General features: G+C 26.9%; 5 protein-coding genes across 6 annotated transcripts; 2 read left to right on the top strand and 3 right to left on the bottom strand.

Moving 5' to 3' along the window:
• Positions 1-220: 220 nt before the first annotated feature.
• On the bottom strand, positions 221-5,731 carry LOC132937958 (peptidyl-prolyl cis-trans isomerase sig-7-like). Its single transcript, XM_061004597.1, is given in 9 exon segments — positions 221-1,030; positions 2,449-2,684; positions 2,742-2,838; positions 3,586-3,741; positions 3,809-3,873; positions 3,875-3,914; positions 3,989-4,121; positions 4,427-4,520; positions 5,467-5,731. Coding segments are annotated over 8 exon segments (1,419 nt in total). The 5' UTR covers positions 4,497-4,520; positions 5,467-5,731; the 3' UTR covers positions 221-408.
• Positions 5,732-6,214: 483 nt separating this feature from the next.
• LOC132937960 (mRNA cap guanine-N7 methyltransferase) lies at positions 6,215-10,325 on the top strand. Its single transcript, XM_061004601.1, has 7 exons — positions 6,215-6,362; positions 6,429-6,670; positions 6,769-6,950; positions 8,802-8,972; positions 9,028-9,139; positions 9,950-10,079; positions 10,145-10,325. Exons 1-7 carry the CDS (start codon positions 6,215-6,217, stop codon positions 10,177-10,179), a joined length of 1,020 nt encoding a protein of 339 aa, XP_060860584.1. The 3' UTR covers positions 10,180-10,325.
• LOC132937961 (uncharacterized) lies at positions 10,229-12,304 on the bottom strand. Its single transcript, XM_061004602.1, has 5 exons — positions 11,918-12,304; positions 11,637-11,687; positions 11,196-11,336; positions 10,897-11,113; positions 10,229-10,825 (listed from the first exon to the last, which is right to left on the bottom strand). Exons 1-5 carry the CDS (start codon positions 12,013-12,015, stop codon positions 10,334-10,336), a joined length of 999 nt encoding a protein of 332 aa, XP_060860585.1. The 5' UTR covers positions 12,016-12,304; the 3' UTR covers positions 10,229-10,333.
• A 207-nt stretch (positions 12,305-12,511) lies between these two features.
• Positions 12,512-22,566, top strand: LOC132937959 (phosphatidylinositol 5-phosphate 4-kinase type-2 alpha). Of its 2 annotated transcripts, XM_061004598.1 has the most exons (9): positions 12,512-12,980; positions 17,815-17,912; positions 17,982-18,092; positions 18,528-18,683; positions 19,450-19,588; positions 19,643-19,773; positions 21,096-21,264; positions 21,328-21,619; positions 21,701-22,566. In XM_061004598.1, the coding sequence occupies exons 1-9, from the start codon at positions 12,852-12,854 to the stop codon at positions 21,886-21,888; spliced, it is 1,413 nt and encodes a 470-aa protein (XP_060860581.1). In that variant the 5' UTR covers positions 12,512-12,851; the 3' UTR covers positions 21,889-22,566. The 2 variants fall into 2 exon arrangements, with proteins under 2 accessions (XP_060860581.1, XP_060860582.1); XM_061004599.1 differs by lacking the exon at positions 18,528-18,683 and having other exon boundaries at positions 12,513-12,980.
• On the bottom strand, positions 22,184-26,119 carry LOC132937962 (CDGSH iron-sulfur domain-containing protein 3, mitochondrial). The gene is made up of 3 exons (XM_061004603.1): positions 25,852-26,119; positions 22,607-22,780; positions 22,184-22,496 (listed from the first exon to the last, which is right to left on the bottom strand). Exons 1-3 carry the CDS (start codon positions 25,903-25,905, stop codon positions 22,317-22,319), a joined length of 408 nt encoding a protein of 135 aa, XP_060860586.1. The 5' UTR covers positions 25,906-26,119; the 3' UTR covers positions 22,184-22,316.
• Between the last annotated feature and the right edge of the window lie 61 nt (positions 26,120-26,180).

The following is a 26,180-nucleotide window of genomic DNA, read 5'->3' as shown; positions in this document are numbered from 1 at the left end:
ATCTAAATTTCCAAAATCGATATCGTTGAAGAATTTAGTGAAAAATATTCAGCCCACATGAGGGGCAGCTGATGTCCACCCATTTTTAATATACATGATACATGCTTAAAATAAATATGTAGATAAGTACCAAATTTAATGCCCGTAGTTCATACCACGTATTTTTATATTAATAAAGAAAAATCTTAAATACCTATAATATGACTAGACTATATTATATGGTTTTCAATATTTGGTACAAGTACCAATGTATTTACTTTTAATAAAAATGCAACAATTACAATATATTAATGTATACATTTTCTAATTAATTTATAAGCTTAATAGTCTTCTGTCAATATATATAAATACATAATTGGTTAATTTGTCATTCTCAACTGTTTTATTAATTTCCCATTACCTACTAACTTATCTACGACTATCCCTATCATGTCTATCACTTCTTTTGGTTCGGTCGCCTCTATCACTTCTTTTATCTCTATCATCTCTATTACTTCTTTTATTTTTGTCGTCCTTTTCATTTTTTCCATCTCTTTCGTTTCTATGATTTTTCCTATCTCCTTCATTTCTGTAATTTTTTTTCATTTTATCATCCTTTTCACGTCTTCTGTATTCATCTTTTTCATTTTTCCAATATTTGTTATAAGGTACTCTTTCCTCTTTTTCACTTTCTCGATATCTATAGTTTTTATCATCATTTCTATGACGTTTTGATTCATGAATTGACGTTTTATTTTTAATGTAATTATTTCTTGAGTCGTAACTATCTCTTTTCTTATTTCTGTATTTAGAATATTTATCACTAATATTTTTTCCTTCGTCATCTTTATCAGTGTATTTTACTCCTCGTCCTTTGCCTAACCATTTAATTTTTGATACACTTTGGCTGAAATCTACATGAATTCGGCGATCGTCAATTAGTACATTGTCCATTTTCAGATAAGCGTCTTCACATGATTTTTGATTATCAAATTCAACAAAAGCATATTGTAGAGAATTCTCAGACTTTTTATCTCTAATAACTTCACAACTGTAACAAAGTAATATACATGGTCATCAGAAATAGGTATAATTAACTCTCCATATTTTATCCATATAATTATATATAATATAAATTTATTGGTATTGTATAATATCATGTATGTAATAATTCGTTTAAGTAATTTTGAATAAATAAAAATGGGCAGTTATTTTATTATTTTAGTTTAAATGCAAATAAACAAATATACTACACAATGTATTAGATATTTATGCATATAAACTACTAAATACTTAATTTTATTGGGTACTCGGATAAAGCTTACGACCAGTTATATTCTCTGAATATAAAATGTATCCATCTTAAGAGGATGTCAGCGCACCATTTATTTTCTCTCCCTGGTCCACACGCAATATAGACAAAACATATTAACGCAGAATCATTTTATGTCTGCTTTGGCACATAGAATCGAAATACGTTGTTACAAAAAAATGTTACTTTACGAAAAAATATAATTTTTATCATACGAGATTCAAACTCCGTAACCACCGTTACCATAGCAACTGATGTTTCCATAGCAACAACTGTAACCATAGCAACCCCAGTTACCATACCAAGAGATGTAACGTAACCATAGCAACCAAAGTTGGCGATCGCTGCCGGCTGGCTTACTAATTGTATACCGAGTCTTTATATTTTTTTTTTTATCAATTGCCATATAAATATTACATAGGTATGTGCTACTTAATACTTATGATAGCAAAGACAACAAAGACATACAATGTTGTACTTCATTGCAGACTCATATGCAATATGATTTAATTTATTTAAATAATCTTAGAGTAAAATCACCCATTAAAAAAAAGATAAAGAATAATATTTTTGAGGGAATGACATATCAATTTTATATTTCATTATTATTTGACTTTCAAAATAAACAAAAGAATGTTGTAAATTTAAATTATGTTTAAATTGTTTTGAGACAATATTAAGACAAATCGATATGTCGTTCCCTCAAAAATATTATTCTCTATCTTTTTTGTAATGGGTGATATTACTCTAAAATTACTTACAAACATAGAAAAAATGTTTCTGCGTAAATGCGTTCTGTCTATGCTGCGAGTGGGTTAGAGAGAGAAAACAAATAGTGCGCTGATATCCTCATAAAGTAATGTTAATTAGTATTGCATTTAGATGAAACATTGAGTGATTAAGTGATACAAGCAGGATGGAATTAAAAAAAAAAAAAACAATAAACCCTTTTTAGTATGAATGCCAGAAAGAAATCAAAAATAAAACAGGATTGTAAATTTTATAGAAAACAACAGAGTTGAGAAATTACTAGGGTAAAATGAATTGTCTGTATCTTATTTAATATTAGAATATTTTCAGGCATTTTAATTGTTTTCAATATTTAATTTCAAATGGCTTGCAAGTTATACAATTATAATTGATATCAAAATATTTACCTTACAATTTTACCAAATCTGCTAAATATTATTTGTAAATCATCATCACTGGTTACTGGATTTAGCTTACACACGAATAAAACATTTTCAGGAGGTGCAATATCAGCAGAAGGTAAATCTCCAACTATTTCAAGAATGGTAGCACGAGCTAGAGCTTCTTTTTCTTGTCGTTTTTCTTCTAATTCTCCAATATCTATATCTTCAGTGATGTCTTCATCTGCTCCAATTCTATCACTCTATACAAATATATTTGTACTAATATTATATACTAATACATTTATAATAAAAATTACCTGAAGTACTTCTAATGGTGGCTCAGGAGATTGACCAGGTACAATTAAACCGTCAGGATCAGAATATGGATCTTCCAAGATGACTGTATGTGTGATTCTATCATAAGAAAAAAAGTTTTGATTAATAAGGATTAAATATAAAATGAAAGAGTATTGGATCATAATGCTATTAGAGAATTAATAAATTAATATTAATTACATTGTAAAATATTTTATTTTTAGGATAAAAGCATCTATTAATTAAATAAATAATACTTATTATTTTTTCTTTTAAGTTAAATTAAATATGTGTAGTATTCAAGCTACTTTTTATAAATTTGTATTACATAATACATACAATTAAATTATTTAAGTATTTATCAAATTAAAGCAAGTATATAATATAAATCAATATATATTTTACTGCAGCGTTTTCAAGATTAAACTTTGAGTTAATGTATATCGTATCATCATAATTCATAAAAACTTAGTAAAAAAAAATATAAGTGATATACTAATATTGTATTGTCATTTCTATTTATTATTATATTTTATATTTTATCTTCCGTTTAGATTATTAATTTTTTCTTATGTAGGTAACTTGGTTTATTGATATATATATACAAAATATATATATTCTATTACTTTTTATATTACGATAGTTTTTATTCAAACAAAAGGACAACTGTTGTTATAAGTTTGTGCATAATTTATTATCATATATTTTGTAAAAGGTAGTTATGCTCATTGATATCAACAGATAAATTATTTTAATTTGCAACTTTTGCGTAATATAGTCAATACCTATCTTACTATCTTACTTTAAATGTAACATATATATTATATACTAATAAAAAGTTCAAACCTTATATCCTGATATGGTCGATGTGTAGCATCACAAATTGTCTCATTTAATTTTAATAATACATCATGACCTTCAGCTATTTCACCAAAAACAATATGTTCATCTAATGAACAAGTTGTATCTTCACCTAAAGTTATAAAGAATTGTGATCCAATTCTATTAAATAAAACAAATTATTAAAACAATTAATTTGATCAAACAAATTTGAAAACCTTCAACATACAAATTATCACCACAATTAACCATTGAAACAAGTCCAGGCCGATCATGTTTAATTTTTGGTTTTTTTTTCTCCTTCATAGTATCTTGCATCTTTTCCTGATAAAATTCTAAATTGAAATAAAATACAATTAAAATGTTGAATATAAATAGGTAATCCAATAAAACTTTTTTTTTAATTTACCCATATACTGATTGTCCTCCAGATCCAGTACCTGTTGGATCGCCTGTTTGAGCCACAAAATTTGATTGAACATGATGAAAGAGACAAAAGTTGTAATATTTTAATTTACATAGCTTCAGAAAGTTTTTGCAGGCTGTAATGGTTACAATTTATAAATTAATATACTTCATAACAAAACTTAAATCCAAATAATACATATCAAATAAGTAGGTACTTTAATAAAAATAATATAAGAAGGATAGTATTGTTTTAGGTAAATTAAATTGTTATTTTAAGAAATGATCAAAAAGTAGTAATTCTTCAGTAATCTGAGAAGTTTACTACATTTAATTTATGTAAATGGTGGGTTTTTGTATGGTAAGAAGATAATAATTGAGCTAGTAGCAGATAAATGAAGAAAACATACATTTACTCTACAAACAATGATTAGGTACTTACAGTGAGGTCTTTCTTTTGTAAACAAATCTATTGTTAAATCCCCAATAGTAGTTTCAAGAACTACAGACATGATTTAAATCTTGATGGTATTTTCCTAAAAAAAATATTAAATATTCAAGAACATTTAAAACTAAAATATTTGCTTAAGTTCTAAAAACCAACATTTTTAAACCAACAAAGAAATCAATATTAAAATGTAAAATTATATAAAATCTTAAAACAAATTGTACATGTTTTAAACAATATGCAGGCCCGGCTCAAGGGGTAGGCGACATAGGCCCACGCCTAGGGCTGCAATTAAGCTGCACTATAGTAAGAGGGCGACATTTTCAAAATACTGATAATATTCTATTGTTAAGGGCGGCAAAATTTGATTTTGCCTAGTTCACTATTTTCGCTTGAGCCGGTCCTGACAATATGATATACCTAGCCGAAAGTCTTAACAAAATAAATCATTTTTATGTACTAAAAATATTTGAAACACGGTTACTATATAAATATTAACTATCAATTATAAATAATTGTATATAGGTAGTAGGTACATCTATTGATATATTTTGTTCTATACTTCTATATCATTGCAAAAAACAAATGAGTAAATATATTATATTAGGTAGGTTATAAATAGATTATAAAATAACAACAAAATATTGTATTATTGGAAATATTAACTTTTGAAAATTAATAAATAATTAATAACCATATTTCGATCTATATAAATAAGACATAGCCATGTTAGGTAAAATTTGAAAATGTCTAACCAAAACTTAGGTAGTTTCTTCAGTTCTTGACAAAAATGTGTGGAAAAAATTGTTTATCATTGCCATAACGGTTTATATATATTTGTTTTAAATGAATATAAGATTTTTTTTTAAAAATAATTGGTGGATACAAATTATCCCTAAAATTGTGTAGCCCTGTAAACAGTAAGAAAGTCAATCTTTACCAACACACTATTACTTGTATTATGAGAACAGTTCAGAACTCACCATAGACTTATAAACTATATGAAACTTACAATGTAAATAGTGATAACTTACGTTTGAAATTTACTTGAAACTTCCAACTTCGACAGTTAAAAAAGATCCGAAGAACGAAATGGACTATTGAGTATTGATGAATGATGATTCCCGAATGCCGATTGGATAACTTACTGTGCAGCGCATCTTTTATCAGTATACGTCCGTGTGCAGATATTATGAGTGTAGAGGTTGCGGGCGCCGCAGTCTGGCAGTCGTCCGAAAAATGATAAGAGTGGTTATTGTTCTATGGTTATACAGATTATATGAAATATAAATTATTTTCATATAATCTGTGGTTATACGGAGGTTACCCTATAACCATTGAACTATTTGATATAGTTATCATATAGTTCAATGGCTATAACCAACTTGATATCTTTTGAGTACTGTAGATACTAGATATTATAATAAATATTTATTATTTACAATTTAAATCAACTAATGCCATTCGCCATTATTAATAATATAATATTATAAAATATTTTGTTTATTTGAGTATTCAGTATTGAAGACTATTTTTAAGACTTTTTTTGACTGATACTTATATAGCTTTTTTTTATAGGTATATAATATATAGTTACAAGTAACAACTCAATTTTTATTGGAAATTTTTGAAACTGTAAATCTACTTGTTCAATAGTCATTACATGTAATAATTAATTTATTTATTGATAACTATTTTTAATGGTTGAAATGTCTTGCAATATTTTTGTACTAACTTTTAACCTGTGTGTCTGTTGTTATATATGTTAGTAACCTGCATACCATGTCAGAAGTCACAGAACCTCAAGAACTGTTGTCTGCAACTATTGCTCGTCACTATGACAATGGAGAAAATAACTTATCAGCAAGAAATGCATCTCGTATCTTGTATTTACGCAATTTCAACAATTGGGTTAAATCAACTCTTATTCGTAAGTAAAATGTTTTGTTTTGTTTTCATTTATTGAGCTTTTTAATATTCAGTTATTATTGTTTAGAGGAAGCAGTAACAATGCTTAGAGACAGCAGAATTCATGATGGAAAAATGCATGTATTAGATTTTGCCTGTGGGAAAGGTGGCGATTTAAATAAATGGAGAAATTCAAGTTGTATGGAATATCTAGTAGCTGTTGATATTTCTCCAGGATCAATATCAAATTGTCATTCCAGATATGAAGAGATGAAAGCAAGAAACAGATACTTATTTGATGCTCAATTTATTGTCGCAGACTGCACTAGAGTAATTTATACTTTTTGTTTCCTACATTCAAATTTTAAACCTATTTTCTAATTATACATAATTTATATTATTAAAGAAACCATTGTACCCATTTTTAGGTAAATATAAATACATTATTTAAAGACTCATGTATGAAATTACATTTGGTAAGTTGTCAATTTGCATTTCACTACTGCTTTGAAAGTATACAACAAGCTGAATGTATGCTAAAAAATGTATCAGAAAATCTGGTGAGTGGTGGAATATTTATAGGTACTATACCTAATGCCAGAGAAATAGTGTAAGTATTATTAATTCAAATTAGTTAATTTTAAAAATATTACTTAAAACTAGTTGTATAAAATGTATTTATTTATTTCTTTTTTACTTTACATATGGGTTGAACCCATTACAAGACGACAGTACATCAATATTTGTATAAATTATAGTGATACAGAACATAGGCTGGCTTATATAGAAAAGAAAAATAAGATTCCGTACTTGCCGTATGCATTAGATAATCGGAGAGTTAAGAAAAGTAATATGGAATGAGATAAAGGAACAAGTACGGCAGGACAGGACATTGAAAGAGAGGGGACACAAAATAGTAATTCAGGACAGTCAGCCTTATGCTGGGGCCATACAGGATTAGATAAGTAAAGAAATGAAAATCTGTTTTTCCTACACAGACGAGATAATCTAAATTGTTTTTAAAAACAGAAACAATACAAAAATCAAATTGCGTAGACCCGGTATTAGAGGAAAGAAGGTTGTTTAGAAATGGAATAAGTGTATACAATCTGTAAAACATATCAAGGAAGTAATGCTCTAAAAAGACATACAAAGATTATTTACATCACGACAAAGGAATTTTATAGTTTTCTTTGGACAGTAGTGGTGAAAGGGTCCTTATGAACAGTGTAAACTAAGGAATAAAATAAAACGTTAAGTGAAACAATACTTAACTAGAATTCAGTTGATACATGAATAATGAATACACAAAGTGTAATGGTTTACAACAGATACTTAGTTGGACACAGAGTAAAGCTTAAGTCTAGCTTAGTTAAACTTAAGTTACACGCAATTTTCAAAGGGACATTATTAACAGAATATGTATACTTAATAGGATTAATTATGGCAACAGAAAGTCATAATTGAGTACTGGATATATTAAGAATGCCAAAAATTCTTCCCTAGCTACCAAATGTTTGAATATCGTTCTTACCCAGATATGGATTAAGTACAGCGTAGGACTTATATTTAAGAATAAATTAAATTGAAGAACAATATTCAAGAAATCCTTGTTCTGCATAAAACTTTGATGCTCACTCACCAAAATAATATGATTAATTGAAAGAAGCTCAAGTGTCATAAATAAGTGTGGTATAATAGTAATAAGATGGTAATTTTTTACATCTACAGGATCACCAGACATCAGAATTGGTCCAAGTTTTAGGACGAAAGGAAAGGTAGTAGAATTAATCGAATGCCTAAATAGTAGTTCCTGTAATCATAAAGGCTCTGCTAAAATGTTTTAACATTTTTACAAAAAACCACTTTGGATACTATCAGCAGTATCCTCGGAAATAAAATTGCAAAAAATATAAAGCCTGTGGTAAACATCAATGATCGGAAAATGAACATTGCAAAGCAGATCAAAATAGTAGGCTGGAAGAAAAAATTTTTGAGAAGAGGTTTGCGGCATCAAAATAATTAGAACGAGGTACATAATGAGTGAGCAAGGCTCCAAAGAACAAGGATTACATAATAAAGATGACTCATTATGGGTCACATAGTTACAGTACCTTATGTTATTTAGAGTTAAATAGGGTACTAAAGAAATATAAATGATATTCAGATACCAACTGAGAAGATTTAAATTGTGCATGAGTGCAAGCTTTGAACAACACTTGGTTCTTGAGTTCACAAGTAAACCAGGGTGGGAAAGTAGATGTGTGAACATATATTTTAGGAACAAAAGATTAGTTTGAGTAGAGGAAAGCACTTAATAAAAAGACAGTCTTGGCGTTATCAGGCTTATATTAAATGCCTAAGTCATATTTTATAGTCAACTTAATATAATTGTATATATTAATAAAAATTTAAATTCACAAATTGTAATATGATATTAATTTGTATTTAATTAATTTAGAAGACGCCAAAAAGAATGTGGTGAAAAACAATTTGGAAACAGTATCTATAATATTGATTTTTTGTGCGACATTGATAAACCATTCCCAATATTTGGTGCAAAATATAATTTTCATTTAGAAGGAGTTGTCGACTGCCCAGAGTTCCTAGTTTATTTTCCTGCTTTAGAAAAGTCAGTTCATTTTCTAATTTATTGTTATTTATTTTTTTAATTATTTTTCAAATAGGTTAGCAAAAAGTTATGGATTGGAACTAAAAATGAAAATGACATTTGCCGAGTATTTTGAAAAACATTCAAATTTAGATGTAAATTTCTTAAGCCGTATAACAGCATTGGAGGTACTTATTTGATTATAATTTTAGTATTTAAATTTCATAAGTAAATAACATAATATATTATAAACATTAAACATAAGTAGATATAAAAATCAATCAATATTCCTAATATTGGTTATTAAATTATGACTTACCTATATCATGTAATTACTAATTATAACTGGATGTAAGCTGATATTGTATTATTTTGATAGAACTTTTGATTAATACTTATGTTTCTTATATTTATTATTTATCACGTTTTATATCCAGGCTCAGAAACTTGTATTTGAAATATTTCTTAGGAAGCTACAAAAACTGATTCGATACAAATTTGTTATACATACAATCAAAATACAAACATTTATGTTGCATATTGTACAAAATTTTTATGATTTTGCACGTTTGAAGATTTTAAGCATATTAAGTTATAAATCAACAACAAATATTTTTTCATTTATTGAAAATTTTAATAATTTAAATACAAAGATATGCCGCACACCTTCATCTTGTCTATATTTTTAATTATATTGTAATTCAAGTATTAATCTTAAATATTTGTTATGATTGGGGCTTGGTCATATCTAAATTTTTTTCAATAATAAGATATTTTATTTTAAATTAAAAAAAATAACTATTATATACTTTGTGAAAACCACCCAAATTACTGTATTAAAAATGTTTTATTTACATTTAATGGAGTTTAAGACAGCGTAAATCCACTGGCATTATTCAATTAACCACAGGTAATGCCGTGCAGGATCAGCTAGTTGTATATGATTATAAATACAAACCTTTTTTTATTTACATTTTAAAATGTAATTCTATTTTTAGGTATATCCTCCCCGAGAAGGAGTTGAACTAATGGGAACAGAAGAAGATTATGATAAAGCCAAACAGTTTTTAAATGAAAATAAACAGGAAAGTGTTGGCACACTATCAAAATCTGAATGGGAAGTTGCAAGTAAGCTTCATTGGTAGTTAAAATACATGTAAATTATTTGTTCTGTATGATTCTTTTTTTTTCAGCTCTATACATGGTGTTTATGTTTCAAAAAATGTAGCCCAATTAATTGAAGATCTAATTTGAATTGAATATGAATAAAATGCATGTTGTACAATATTTAGTTTAATTTATTTATGTATTTATTTGTTTTTATATTAAACAACTTAAATTGACAATAATAATGTTAATTGTTATCTTTTTTTATGTTTGTATCAACTGTTTTCTTTCTCTTTGGGCTTTCTTTTGGGGTTGGGTTTAATTTTTTTAATTTTTAATCCATGATATCTCACTAAAGGCCCTCTAAATTCTTTGGTTTTGCGTTCCACAGATTCACCTATATCCTCAATGCTTGTTGGTTTAGTATCTATACTAAATAAATCAGTAGTTATTGGTATTTCAAATAGTTTTTCTTCGAGTTCAAAATATTGTTGTTTTTCAACTACCATTTTTTCAATTGGTATAAATGATATGTCATTTAATGACTGTATATTTGATGTTTCTTCTGGTACAAAAGCCCTACCTTCACGTGGCTTTTTAAGTAAATAATTGTCAATATTAACATTTACTCTTGAGGGGATTTCTATTGATTTCATTTCTCTCATACCGATTTGTTTAATGTATGGATTTTTAAATTTATTTGACAATTTAATAATAGTTTGATAGAGATTATGCAAAGAAATGTCTGTTCTATTTATTACATCACTCTAAAAAATAAAAATAATTTTATATTACAACTATAAATTAACTACTTCATACTTGTATAAATAGAACATACCTTCAATCCTAACACTGCAGAAGAAAAACCTATAATACGTTTTGTAATACAATGCATATCTGGAAGAATTAGGACTGGTATTTTTTTTGCAGCAGTCATAAAAAGCAAATGCTTTGCAATCATGCAGTTTGCTACATCTTCTGCTATCAAACAACAAGCTATTTGATCTTTTTCAACACATCTACTAACTTCATTGATACCCATTTTCAAAACCGATCTGCAAGTACAGAAATACATGTTTATAAATATTTTTTTATTTATTGCTAGGTTTTATAATCAAAACCTTATAAATGCCTTACCTTTGTGTTTTTAAATCATGACTTATATTATTCTTATGTGTATTTGAAAGAATTTTAATTTCACATTTTCGTATATCCAATGGTAATTTCTTTATAGTAAACCAATTTACTTTTAATTTACCATTTTCTTTAGATATAGTTCTGAAAAAAATAAAGCTATAAATAAACTATTAAACTAGGGTCGATAAACATTACACGAGTTGTATGATTAAGTTTAGTACAATTTATTAATCAGTAGGTAAATTAAACAATATCATTCAAAAAAATATATGTATAATAACTAGCTAACTATATGGTTAAAACTTACAAAAATTATTTTTAATTGGATTAAACTTTTTAAAGTTAAATTAAAAATTTTTATATTTTGTAGCCATAATAATATGTTGAATTAAGACTATACCTATTTAGTTAATACCAAAAATATGAAAGTTGGATACTCACTTTTCCATCTCATCGACCAGTAATTGAGATTTTTCTAAATCTAAAAGTGGCCTGTAATATGAGAAAATATTTTATTAAATACTAATGTTTATATGATTACACAGTTGTAGATCTACAGATGGTTGTCATTTTAACCCAAATTGTACCTAATGATATTATTTAACATATATATGGGATAGATAGTGCAAATAACTAAAACTATCAGTAAGAAAGTTTTTTATCATTGTTATATAAACCATTTTATAGCTTTTATATAGGTAGTAAATATTAGTAAATATTACCAAAATTTTTCATAAGGGTCTGTAATAGTACATCTCGGTCTAATATTTTTTTTCATAATTCCCTTATGTTTCATATTCAGTTCTCTTAATGTCGTCATATTCACGAACACCGTGTACTATAAATACTAACGTGAGTAACGTCAAATTAAATAAGTAAATAAGACATTAATACATTATTAAATTAATAGTTGACACAGACAAGTCAGTAATCATCAGCGTAGAACCGTGTACAACACTACAACTTCCTGTAGATTGTAGAATGCATGGTAGAATGGATTATGGATAATATTATCTGCAATGATAAGTTATAACAAGTCCGCTATCAGCCTGCTATGATAGACCACGGACTAAGATATCACAGAATATATGAAACACAGACTTCTATACTAACTGTCTAGTATAGAAGTCTGTGATATGAAAGTTCATATAGTCTGTGAAGATATCTTAATCTAAGACCGTGGTCCGTCGTGCCATGGACCAAGGCGTATTATCAATACAACCACATATGAGATAAGCGTTATCGCTGTTTTCATGAAGAAAAGGAATTTGATGTTTATTGATCCACGGTTTCATTATGATAATTAATTGATAAAGTAATGACTGTCGCCTGGCGGCCGTCGTGTAGAACTGTAATTTAGCTGTTTAGTGTTTAGTGCTTAAATTATTATTGTTAAGTGTTAACATTTTTCTATCGCACAACGTAATAGTTAACAGATCATTTAAAACAGAAAACTATCGATCAATTCAAATGAAAGTCTTCTAATGCGGACCTTTAACATTTATATGCAGTATAATCGTGACGTTGAGATGTCTACTAGTTAGTACGAGCAACTTGGGATCCGTCACATTTTGTCCCGATTTCTAGTACTTGACATTCAACGCTTACAATCCAAGCTCTGTTAATATTCATCTGCCGTAATAATTCGGAATAACTATGAGCGTAGTACAAGGTGGACTCAGCAAGCTGAAGAAGAAACACATTGGAGTGAAGAGACAGAAGGTTAAGTTGTTCCGTGCCAATGAGCCGCTGCTGTCAGTTCTCATGTGGGGTGTGAATCATACTGTATGTATACATTTTAACTAATAACTATAATAATATCCGTTTTGTTGTAGTAATATTATTATTGGGTAACCTCCCATTTTTTCTGACGGTTTTTATATTTATTCTATAGGTGCAAATTTATATTTATTTCTGAATTTTTCTTAAATATTGTGGGTCTTGAAAAATGTAGTCAAGTAGGTTCCATCCCACCTAATTTTTTACTATTATGAAGTGCACAAGATATATTGTTAGGCATGTAGTCGAATCAAAGAATAACATTAATGAGGGAAAGGAGGAAGCTATTTAAAATATTTTCAAGGATTTTCAATTGAACAAATTAAAATAAAGTGAAAACTGTATTATGTTCATATCAAAAACAGTTTAATCATAGTTATTTTAGTATTTGACATTTGTCTTTCTAGATAATAATAAATAAGTGTATGATTATTCATATTGATTTAATTTGTCTATATGTTATAATTATATCTATTAACATTACTTATCATTTTTATTTGTATATTAAGTTTATTTTTTAATTATATTTATTAACAAACATTACAACAATTAGTAAAAACATTGTAAATACAATCTTTATATTGTGTAGATTATTCAGTTCGGTACTTCAACATTTATTTAATTATAGAAAAATAGTCTATTTTGAGTTCATTAAAATTAATGTAATTTCCATGTTACTTTTTATTTGTAGGTATTAGAACATTTTATACAATTTTAGTAGGTTATATTATATTATAGCCATATAGATATTTTGTATTCTCAATGAAAATAAAAATATATTTTGAAGTATACTCTGTCTCAAAAGAGAACAATCACTTTCCGGGCATCACATGATTTGATTGGTGTGTTGAGAACCAAGTAATCACGCTAACACCAAGTAGTTGATATGAACAATGGCGAGAATATTGGATGACCGTCTGATTATTCTCTTTTGAGACAGAGTATAGGTATATACTAACAGTACAAAATAGGCATATTAAATATAGGTAGGTACCTAAACAATTTAAAAAAAAGATGATTGGTCTATCATATATCTAACAATTTGAGTTAATAAATAATTAATATAGATTACTTTTGTATTACTATGTGTGATATTTTATTAATTAATTTAAAAACATTAGTCAAATATGAGCCTATATATACCTATAATTTTGTCTTTTATAAAAAACAATTTAGTTGTATAGTTTGATCAAAGTATAGTCATTGGTGACATTAAAAGGGAGTTAAGGAGACTAATCATTCAAGACTCCCAAAGTCCCAACCCATTAAAAACCAATGTTTATGTAAAATAAACTGAACAGTTATACATTTTTGAATTTAAAATTATAGAATCTATGTGGTCTGGTCAACCTGCTCCAGATTATACTGTCTTAGTTGTACTTAAATGTTTTTTATTTAGTATCTATATAAAACTATGGATATAGCCAGGATACTTTTCTTTTGGGAATGAATTATGTTGTCATGTAGACGATTATTACTTCATCTTTTTAGCTTTTAATATTTTATGCATGGAATACGAATACCTATCACCCTTTTAGAATAATGAAATTGCTATTTGCTAATCAGTAATGTGTATTGGCTAATGAGTAATACATTATACATCTAAAAACAAAAAGATTATGGCAAAGTAATTAAATATAAATAAAGATGATTACTGAATAGTTAGATAACTAAAGTCCAACCTTCTAATATTATTCATGCTCATCATTGAACTTAATCGTCTAACTGAAAAAATATTTTTAGATTTTGAGTGGAGCGATGAATGTATTGGTTGATTTTACAATGATATATATTTTTTCTGTCTACAGAAACTTTTTGTAGTAGTAAAAACAACATTTTATAATGTTCGTATGCATTTATAACAATATATTGTATAACAATTTATCATTAAATTCCAATTCAACATAAACTTACAGTGACTTACTCAATGACAAGGTACACCTGCTTTTCCCATTTTAATTTGTCATTAAATCATTTAAATAGGTAGATATTGAATAAGAGACTTGTCTTATATTCTCATATATTAATATTATACTTACTTGTAAATTATAATATAATTATAAATTGAATGTAAACTTTCTCTCTTTCTTCTCTGTATTTTATACCTCAAATCACGTATAGATTATAACCTAACTTTTACTTTATGACTTTATATAATATTATAATGATACACAAGTGCAATCTATTTTAATTGTCTTTAAAATTATGTGTTCGATTATTAACTAGGAATTGTAAACCTTTAAAATACATAGTTTTTTTTGTTATTACCTTCTATGCAAAAATTTAAATAATTATTCATAATAAGAATATCATAGTAGTATGCAAATATGTACAGTATTGTATTTGGTCAATACTCACAAATTATTATTTAAAAAAATCTTTTTACATGAAGTAAAACTATGATAATTATTTACAAATTACAATACCTTTCTATAGCCTATAGGTTATTGCCTTACATTGTTTATTATAGTTATCATTACTTATATTAGGTATTTTATTTTATGTAACAAATACTTTATATTAGTAGGAACAATACCATTATTAAATATTAATATTTAACAACAAAATGTTTAGGATATTATTATATTAAGTATTACCTAGGTATAATAATATTATAAAGGTGTATATGTTTACAAATAGTACGTCTATTTCAATTACTATTTATTCAAATAGTTATTAAAAAATGTATGAACATTCAAAACAGTATGATTATAACACTATATTCTATATAATAATATATTAAGGGATATATTAATATATTATTATGTATAGATCTATAATGTTGTATTGTTTATCTAAAATTAAGAGGTATAATATGAGGACATTTTGCAGTTGGAAACAAGTACAAACTTTATTTATTATAACTTAAAATTTTCTATTTTCACTGTGTTAAATTATAATAAACAACTAATTTTTTCAAAAATATTTATATATAAGTCTGTACCATTGGATGGTGAATAGGTTTATACTACTAATAGCTTTATTATATTATATTTTTGATAATATATTTTGGGCTAATTATGTTTGTTATTGATTTACATGCATATGTTGAAAGTTAGAAAGCTTTTCTACTTTTGATGTATCATGTAACAAACCCATACAAAAATAATCCAAATATATTTTTGATTTAATATTATATTATTATTTATCATATTCAATTTGAAGTTTTTTTTAAGCTATTGTAAATTATATGTTTTTTTATCAACTTAAATATAAATGACTTGATACATTTTATTGTATTGTATAATATAATTGTACTATAGTAGGAGTATAAGATACTTAAAAATGTCTAGGAGATATAGCCCTAGAATAGAAAATAATAAACAAAAACCATAATATTATTTTGTAGTCAAACATTTAATGGACTAATGATAAATAATTGAAATCAGAATTTCCATTAGAAGCAATAAGCATTAATTAAAAACAAATATACAACACAATCAAACAATTCTTTCAGCCTTACTAGACTGTTATATTTTTATCAACCTATATTTTTCTACGACATTCATTTTGGAATTACACTAGTTTGAGCATAAAACATCAAGGCTGATAAATTAATTTAGCATTTATTATAATTTATAACTTGTGATTCCTCATTAATTTCAGTTAGCAGAATTGCCTGTATACTATATTTATTATTACTATTCCAACTACAATTAAAAATCTTATAAGTAGTTATTAAAAATAATCTATAGGTAATTGTGATCGTTTTTATGTTTTGGGTGTTTTAAATTAATGCCTACTTAATGTTCAATAACTGTAGTTTCAGTATCAGTTTAAATTCAAAATAAATTTAATAAAATATATAAGTAATAGGTAAATGTCTTGTAATTTAATAATAATCAATAATACAAGAAAAAAGTATGATGTATATGAAAACATTAAAATTAATGCCTACCTATACTCCATTCGCATTAAGAAGGAACCTCGGCAGCCGATTTGTGCGCAGGAGCATGGCTTAATTTACACATGGTTGATCGGTGGGGTTGACAAACAGGTGTTGCCTGACACCTGTCCGATGAAAACTGGTCGCCCGCGAGGTTCCTTCTTAATGTGAAAAGAGTATAGAAAGGATCTACCTAAATGCCTATTTAGTATGTACTTGATATTGTTGACAAAAATCTATGAAAATAAATTTCATTTACAGCTAGAAAAAAAAACTCAAAAGTTTATTTAATTATCTTATACAGATACAGTGGCATGGCAAACAGGGTTTTATGACACCAACATTTTTTTTTTTTGTGAGGGGCGAAGTGGTTGGATACATTATTGTAAATATTTACAGTTTTATAATAATTATATCTATTATACCTATATTATATTAAGAGGATTAAGTGTGGGTAGGTAATGATATGTATGGTATACATCAGCTTTTCCCAACCCTTGGGCTGGCAATGTGGTACTGGGCTCTGGACGCTGGTCGAGTCTACACCAATGGTCAACAAATTTTAATCGGCATAACATCGAGATTTTTATATGATTTTATAAACGTCTATATTTTTTCTATCGTCTTATTTATGTGTGTTTTTATTTTATACCTGTATATTAGGTAAGGTCTAAAAGTTGTTTTTACATAATTGGTGGTCCACACAACTAAAAAGGTTAGGAACCGCTGCTGTACATCATTGTTTATAATTGTTAACCATGCCACTGCTTGTATGTATAACATGTCTACATCCCATTACAAATCGCCCCTAGCTGTAATTACAATTATAACTTTTTTATTACTTTTATATTTACATTATTTACTTACATAATATTATTAATAATATTGGGTTTAATTGATAATTATAAAAATTAATGTAAGTATCTGTTTAAATCATTAATTTAAATTTTATAGATTAATGAATTGAGCCATGTAACAATACCAGTGATGCTACTTCCTGATGATTTTCGAGCGTATTCTAAAGTCAAAGTCGACAACCATTTGTTTAACAAGTTAGTATTTATTCGTATCTTAAATATAATTTTTTGATATACCTAAATCATGTTTTTATTTATTTAAAGGGAGAATATGCCTAGTCATTTTAAAATCAAAGAATACTGTCCATTGGTGTTTCGTAATCTGAGGGAACGTTTTGGTATTGATGATTTGGATTACAAAGAGTCAATGACAAGGTAATCATTTATGATAAGTAGTTTAAAATGTTTAATTATTTATTCACTAAGGTAATTATTGTTATTATTTGTTGAATAAATATAATGTATTTAATTTATATGAATGATAGTTTGGTTTTGATGTTATGCTTCAAAAGTATACAATTCCTTAATCAATATGAGATCACAGAAAATATAGTGAGTTTATTCATTACTTTATCCCCAGTTTAGATGATACTTTTAACGGTGTATATTTGTATATTTATGTAAAATATTTAAAATCAATAATGAACATAATTGTTATGCATATATATTATATATATTAAATTGTGTTAGTCTATAAATATAAAGTATTTACTATTTGATATTCAATTCTCCATATCTGTGACATTTCATTTTCTATTTTCATTGTTACACATTTTTCTATAATGAAATTGTTTTTGGCACAATAATAAGGTTCTCTGAGGAAAGCAGCTACTGTTGTCGCAAAAGTCAAAGCAAATCTATTATGATGTACAACAGGAGATCCTTGACTACTCCTAATTTACATATGGAAACAGCTAACTATAAGCCTAAGAAATTGAAAGTTAATTATTCTGAAATTAAAAGAAGGTATACGAATGAGGACTAACAAAGTGTGTTCCTTTATGTATTGGATAGTTAAAAATATTTAATTTGAGCTCTTCCTGAAATTGATGTAAATACCTGTATTTCTCCTTATGATGTTAATAAAAAAATTAAAGGCTGAATAACAGTTATTGTGCTATGCTAAAGAATATATTTTGTATTTTTTTTACTACTTAAATGCAGTAAAATTGTATAAAGTTGTATTTCATTGAAATTCAGGAAAACTCTTTTAAAGTATCTAACATTTTCTATAATTTTTCCTTATTTTTTATGATAATAATTATCTTTTTATTGTTGATCTACTACTACTGTATCAGTAAATACTACTCACATCTTAATAGGCAATTATTTGTTGTGCTAATGCATTTACTTTGATTAATAAGTAAATAATTACTAATTTTTATAGTTGAAAATTAAAATATGTGCCTAACCTAATTTAATTTACTAATAACCTTTTTCAGTTTATTTAACAATAAAATGTATTAATTTGAAGGTTTAATCCAGGTGTGTCATTTGTTTGGGGTTTTTAGGCCTGCTAAAAATAAAATGAAAGTACCAATATGTGTCTTAAATCCAATAATGAGTCAGTGTTAATATATATTAATAAATAAATAGTATTCCTTTGTTGTTGAAATTTTAAAATATCTGCAAACATTTTGGCACCAAAAAATTCAAAAACTGATATGACACATCTGGTTCAATCTATATATTCAAATTTATGAAGTATTTTGTATTTCTTTTTTCCTTTCAGATCACAACCCGTTTCAGCAGATGCCACAGGCAAAAGTAATGCAGGATTTTATTATTCGTATGATAAACTATTCATCATTAAAACATTAACAAGTGAAGAAGTTGAAAGAATGCACTCATTTTTAAAACACTATCATCCTGTAAGTAATTAATGGATACATTATATTATGGTTTAATTTAAACTTTGTTTTTAGTATGTAGTAGAGAGACATGGAAAAACTCTTCTTCCTCAATACTTGGGAATGTATCGCTTGACTGTTGACGGTGATGAACATTATGTCGTAGCCATGAGAAATGTGTTTAGCAATCATTTGGCCACACATAAGTATAACTTATTTTATTTGAATAGCATCTTTAAATAAGTAAAATAATAATTCTATATTTACTTCTGCATTAATTATTTTAATAACATCGTACAAATAATTATTATTTATTATCAAATGTCTTACCTATAAAATATTATTGTTATTGGATGTTATAAATATTAATTTAAATTTGTGTTTTTAACAAATTTTAAATTTCTTTTAACCAAGTTATTTGTCCATTGTATCTAATCAGCCATTATCCAATTTCAATAATTTACATTTTTATTGGAGAGGGGTAATTTAGACCTGTTTCCCCTTCTCCCTTATTGGTGTGCCACTTATTAGTATAGAATGACATTAATTAATTCAATAATACTATAATATATTAATACAATTAATCATTAAACATTTAAATTCATTTTTACGCAGTAAAGGTAGACATCTGTTTTGTTAAAATTCAATGTTTTTATGTGTAATTCATGTGTGCACTATATAAAATAAAAACAGTTTATGGTTCTGGTCTGTAATCATAGCAGCTTTAGCTGACATTTTAAAGGGTTTTAGCTTAAATGTTAACATAATATCAAATAATAGCATGGAGTGTATGACCCATTGGTATTTAATATTTATTATTTAGTATTAAGTACTTTAGACGCAATTCATAAAACCATTTTTTATAACCAATTTATTAAATACATAATAATAATTAATAATATAAATAGTTGCATTGTTTGAAAGTCCGATAGCATTGGTATATCTTGAGTTTTAATTTTTGATGTCTAGTATTATATGGGTTAAATATCACATAATATAGGTATATCTTTGTAAATTGAGTATTTCCTAATCAGAAAGGCTACAGTATTAAATACTTCTAAATCTAAGAAACAATATTTTAGTGTACTCATTCTTATCCTATTTTTTATTAGTTTATGATGAGAAGAGTGCTTATAAGCCTCAAAAGTTTTAGTAATATTTGACAATAACCAATCATGATTGGATGTACTATGTGATTTTTGATCACAAGCATTTTCTTAATCAATTTTCACCAGATTATCTATTGACTTTGTCATTGGTAATTATTTTTTTTTTATTTTTCATTGATCACAACACTTTTGGGAGGCTAAAGTAAAAATTAAGCTAACTAAATTATATTCAAAATAACTCTATTTTTATTAAAAATACATTACTATCTCATTTTAAGTTGATAGACAAGTATTCAAGTTCTGGTTTCTGAACCAATTCTTATTTTTTTAATTTATGTTTATTTTACTTTTTTAATATGAAATAATTAAATTTATAATAATGTAAATATTAACGCTTAAAAATGTATTTTTATTTTTAGAAAATTTGATCTCAAAGGTTCCACAGTAGATAGAGAAGCTTCAGATAAGGAGAAGGAAAAAGACTTACCAACATACAAAGACAATGATTTTGTCAAAGAGCGTACAAAAATATATATTGGAGATGAAGCAAAAGATAAGTTATTAGAAACATTAGGAGCAGATGTTGATGTGAGTGTCATATTAATGTTATAAATGTCCACTATTGTACAACCTATAACTCTTGCATTCCAGTTTTTGACAGGTTTACATTTGATGGACTATAGCCTGTTGCTAGGCATACATGATTGTACTCGCGCAGAACGTGAAAGGGAAGAGGCAATTGCTAGTGGGACTGGAGATGTTAATGCAGAAGAAGAAGACGAAGATGCTGAAGACAGTGAGGGTGCTGGGAATACAGTGACTTGGGCAAATACACCTCCAGATTCACCGCATAGTTTATTAGCCCGTGATACAAGTCTATGTCAGTATGATGCAGCCGCTATAATACCTGATCTCGATATATATGCCATACCAAGTAGTGAAGGTAAATTTATAAGTGATATTTTTTTTGTTATTGCGACTAAACAGTAAATAATCATTACTTCATTTATTTAATACAATTTAGGTGCACCTGTACGAGAAATTTATTTCATTGCATTGATTGATGTACTTACACATTATGGCGTAAAAAAGCAGGCAGCCAAAGCAGCTAAAACATTAAAGCATGGATCAAATGTGGATGGCATATCAACATGCGATCCAGAACAATATGGCAAACGTTTTATTGAGTTTTTATCAAAAGCCATTGAATAAATTATAATTTTAAATTTCTTCCATTTTGAAACAAACAATATATATATAGTGTGCTAAGTATTATTATTTAACGCTAGTTTTGTATACGGCAACGCTTGCTTTAAACACTATATATTACTACAGGTTTGAAATGAACGTACTTTATTTTTTACATCTTTTTTAGAGTTTAATTAATTGCTATAATTTTGTTTTTATATTATTATAACTTATTGTGTGGCCAAAAGTTAAATCACTATTATTTTATAGTTACCTTAAGAGTTAAGATAAAAATACATTGAAAAAAAAAACAAACAAATAGTGTTAGAATAGCACAATTTTTTTTAAAACAATTCTTTCAAAAACTATGTTTTTTCCACTTGAAAATATGTGCCCAAAACAAAAGAAACTATATCTTATAAAATATACAAAAAATATTAAGCAACCAGTAATTAATATTTCTTAATTGCATCTTGTATGTGTTGTTGTCTATGTGTGCCATCACAAAATGGTCGATGAGATGTTTGTTTACAATTGCATAGCCAATATTCTTTGGTTTCAGCTACTTGAACTCTAACTGGTTTCATTGTTATTCGAAGTTTTTGATTTTTATGAGTACCATCACAAAACGGCTAAAATTAAATATTAAATACAAAATATATTTTTTTTCTTAATAATAATTTTAATAAGAATTTTACAGTATGTTATTATAATTTAAGTTTATACATAAATCCGTGCATACCTGTTGTCGACTCATACCGCAAGAACACCAATTATACTTTTTGTCTTTCTCTAGTGTAATTTTAAATGGCCTTTTATCATAAATTACACCCAGTTGCTTTTGTTGTGATGCTGTATAGATATCTTCTAATAAATTTTTTGGTAGTATTTCATCTATTTTCTTAGAATAAACTCTCTGAAATAATATTTATAAATGAATAAATAAAACTTTCAATAACTATCTGTTTTTTTCTATTTGTGACAAATTATGATCGAACTAAGGAACATAGAATATAGATAAATTGATTTTATAATACTATATATATGCATAGATGTTTTTTCTACACAAACACTTATTTTGCATAAGTAAAAATTATTTAAATGTTTTATGTTGTCACAATGCATTGGTTAATGTTACTTTAATTTGTTAAATTCTGTCCACCCTCACCAGCAATTAGTAGTTACACAAATCAGAAGGTTTCTCAGTAATAAATCCACTAGTAGTACATTAAATAATTTGAAATTTGTAATAGTCAAACCTTCGAGATAAGATTTATGTAAACATATACAAACTATTTATTTTTGGTGTATTAATAGTGGTTTTAGTGCATCAGCTAAGAGACCTCCCCAAATTAACAGTCCATATTGTATTATTGATTGGTATAGTAATAAATAGTAAATATACTGTATGAATTACTTGCATTAGTACAACATTGCGTAACTTATAAAAGCTATAACTCAAGATACGAAGACGCAATAATAAGTTATTCACATGCAGATTCCACCTCATGGGTTCATCAATAGCACAAATTAAGATATACTTTATTAAGATATCCTTATTTGTGATCAATAGTTAAACCCAAATAACGTGTACTTGAGAGTACATAATGTTTTACATAATTTACCATTGCACAAATTATTATTGTCACAAAAATGTATCATCAAATCATCGAAAAGTAGGCCCCTGAGAAGAGGAGATATGCGACGATAAAGCCCTTCAATATCTAAACTACAAATACTGTCTATATATAGGATAAATAGAATTGGACCCAAAACACTACCTTGAGGATCACCGCAATTTATAAACATTTCATCCCCGGTAGTTCCATTTATTCGAATCATTTGCCTTCTGTTGTCCAACTTACTCCTAAACCAGTCCAAATTTAATGATACAACACCAAAATTGGGCAAAATTTTTAGAAGTTCTAAATGTTCAGTAGTTTAAAAAACTTAAATAAAAAAAATAAAAATATCTGGTTTGTTAACACTTGTAGAGCATTATAATGGCCAAAAATGTTAATACAGGTATAATTTGATTGTAAATTGTTTACATAACAATTGTATTATTATTTTTGAAACAAACAGTAGTTTTTATTACAGATAAGTCAACTAATCAGACGGGGTAAAATTTGTAACGGAATTTAGTAAAAAAAAAAATTAAAAATAGTAAAATACTAACAATACATACAGCTAATTAAAGCTAGTTCATAAAACAAAAACGCTTGCCAAGTCAGGGATCGGCATGTAAACTTTCTTGATTTTTAATTTTTAGAAATATATTAACTGATATCACACCCAAGCGGCAAGTACAATTTAATTAAATATACCAACATGCTTGGTACCAGTGGCGTCATTTGGGGGGGGGCAAGGTGGGCATTTGCCCCTGTCTGATTTTAAAAGCAGCCCTATGGGCCGGTGTCCAGTTGTTGCCGTTTTACCATTATTATATTTTATTAGTGCAAAAACGTGCCTATAATAATGTTATAATAATATTTTTAGTCAAACATTTGCTGTCTGGGAATTTTATAATATTTTCAGAAAATATTATAGTATGTACTAAGAAATTATTGTCACAATGATACATTTTTACTAATTGATAGTTCGAATATATTTAGACGTATGCGGGGACGTACACATTGTATGTATGTATTTATGTATGTTTGTTTGTGTGAGTGTGTTTTGTGAAGGAAAATGAACAGTTAGTATCATAATCTCGTATAGTTTAATTTCTAAAATCTAAAATGATTACAAATTCTAAAAACAACAACCGATTGACGCTCTTATTATTTATCATTGATCACGGACTTCATAACTTGCGATAGTCGTGTATGATTCAACTATTCTGCGTATTGTGTTAATTTAGTTGAGTACCTAATTTAAAATTAATTTTTTTCGTGACGCATGTTTATATTAATCTTTTAATTTGGGAAAAATATGATCTAAAAAAAATAGATGGGTGGTTAAGGGGTGCGACTAAAAATATAAAATTACCGCAAACTGCTCGAAAAGTATCGAAAATAATTTCTAGCATGTTAATAAACAGACAAAACTTCAGCCGGTAAGCAAGCAATAAAAAAAAAATATATTATAATTTAAGATAATATTAATTTGTAAGTATATCATATACTTATATAAGATATATATATATTATATAATATATACTTATATACTTATAATGAATCAGGTAAAATTGATTTATAGATAATGCTGTTAATAGATTTTCAAAAATAAAAAAAAGAAGATATCTTAATAAACTATTAATATTTTTGCGGTTTTTTTTTTACCCATTCGGGCCGGTCTAAACCTTTGCCCCCCTCTAATGAAAACTGAAATGACGCCACTGCTTGGTACCCCGTAATTTCACTCTAAATTACGTCCCTGCCAACTTGGACCGAGGTGAGTAAGACAATAAGATACGTGCCTTAGCCTTATATTTAAATTGTGTACTAACATTTATAAATCAACTAAAAAAATAAAAATACTTATCAGTAGTTAATACCTACTAGGAAATGTTTTAAAAAGGTATAATTCAAAAACAATTTTTATATAAATAACTTTCTTTCAATGTAATGATAACTATTAGTTTAAATAGACGAGGGATATTTTAGATTTTTTGTGTTGCTTTAAAATGTTAATATTACAACTATACAAGTCCATAATATGGATATTATATAATATAGTATTTAAAATTCAAAACTGAAATGTTTGGTTAAATAATGAAATTGAAAAGGGTTCACAGCCCAGTGGCATACACACGCAGGCAGGGGATTGGACATTTCACCCCCTCCCCCTTACGTATTTTTATACTATACGTAGTTATTTAAAAATAAATACAATTTGAAAAATATTTCAATATCTAAAATTTTTTAATAAAACACTTCCTGTTGAAATTTTGTGTATGCCACTGGAATAGCCAATAGCAATAATTAATAATTACTGTTATGTGAATGACATGCTTAACAATTTCTTTGTAGTTGCGATACTCACATAATTCAGAAGTGGTTTTATTTTGCAGGTCAACTTGCTTATAGTTAATAACATATTTAATGTGGATTTGGTTATAAGTAATTATGAAAATTGACAGTTGACCCCCGGCACGGAAACGGGATAACAATTACCTGTATTACTACAAAAGACAAAACAATGTAACAAACTGGTAGTTAGGTTTATGTAGCAAGTTAAAATAAAGGGTGTACGATACATCCACGCTTTGTTACTTTATGCGTTAATCGAGTAAAACCGTAAAAGAATTAAAGAATTATCTTAGCTCATGATTGTTATTCAGCAGCTGCAGCTGCTGGTGACATGCGGAGATA

Source organism: Metopolophium dirhodum, chromosome 2 (genome assembly GCF_019925205.1).
Source record: "Metopolophium dirhodum isolate CAU chromosome 2, ASM1992520v1, whole genome shotgun sequence".
NCBI classification, from domain to species: Eukaryota; Metazoa; Arthropoda; class Insecta; order Hemiptera; family Aphididae; genus Metopolophium; species Metopolophium dirhodum.
Note: the sequence above shows the minus strand (reverse complement) of the source record. Positions and strands in the feature narration are given on the sequence as shown.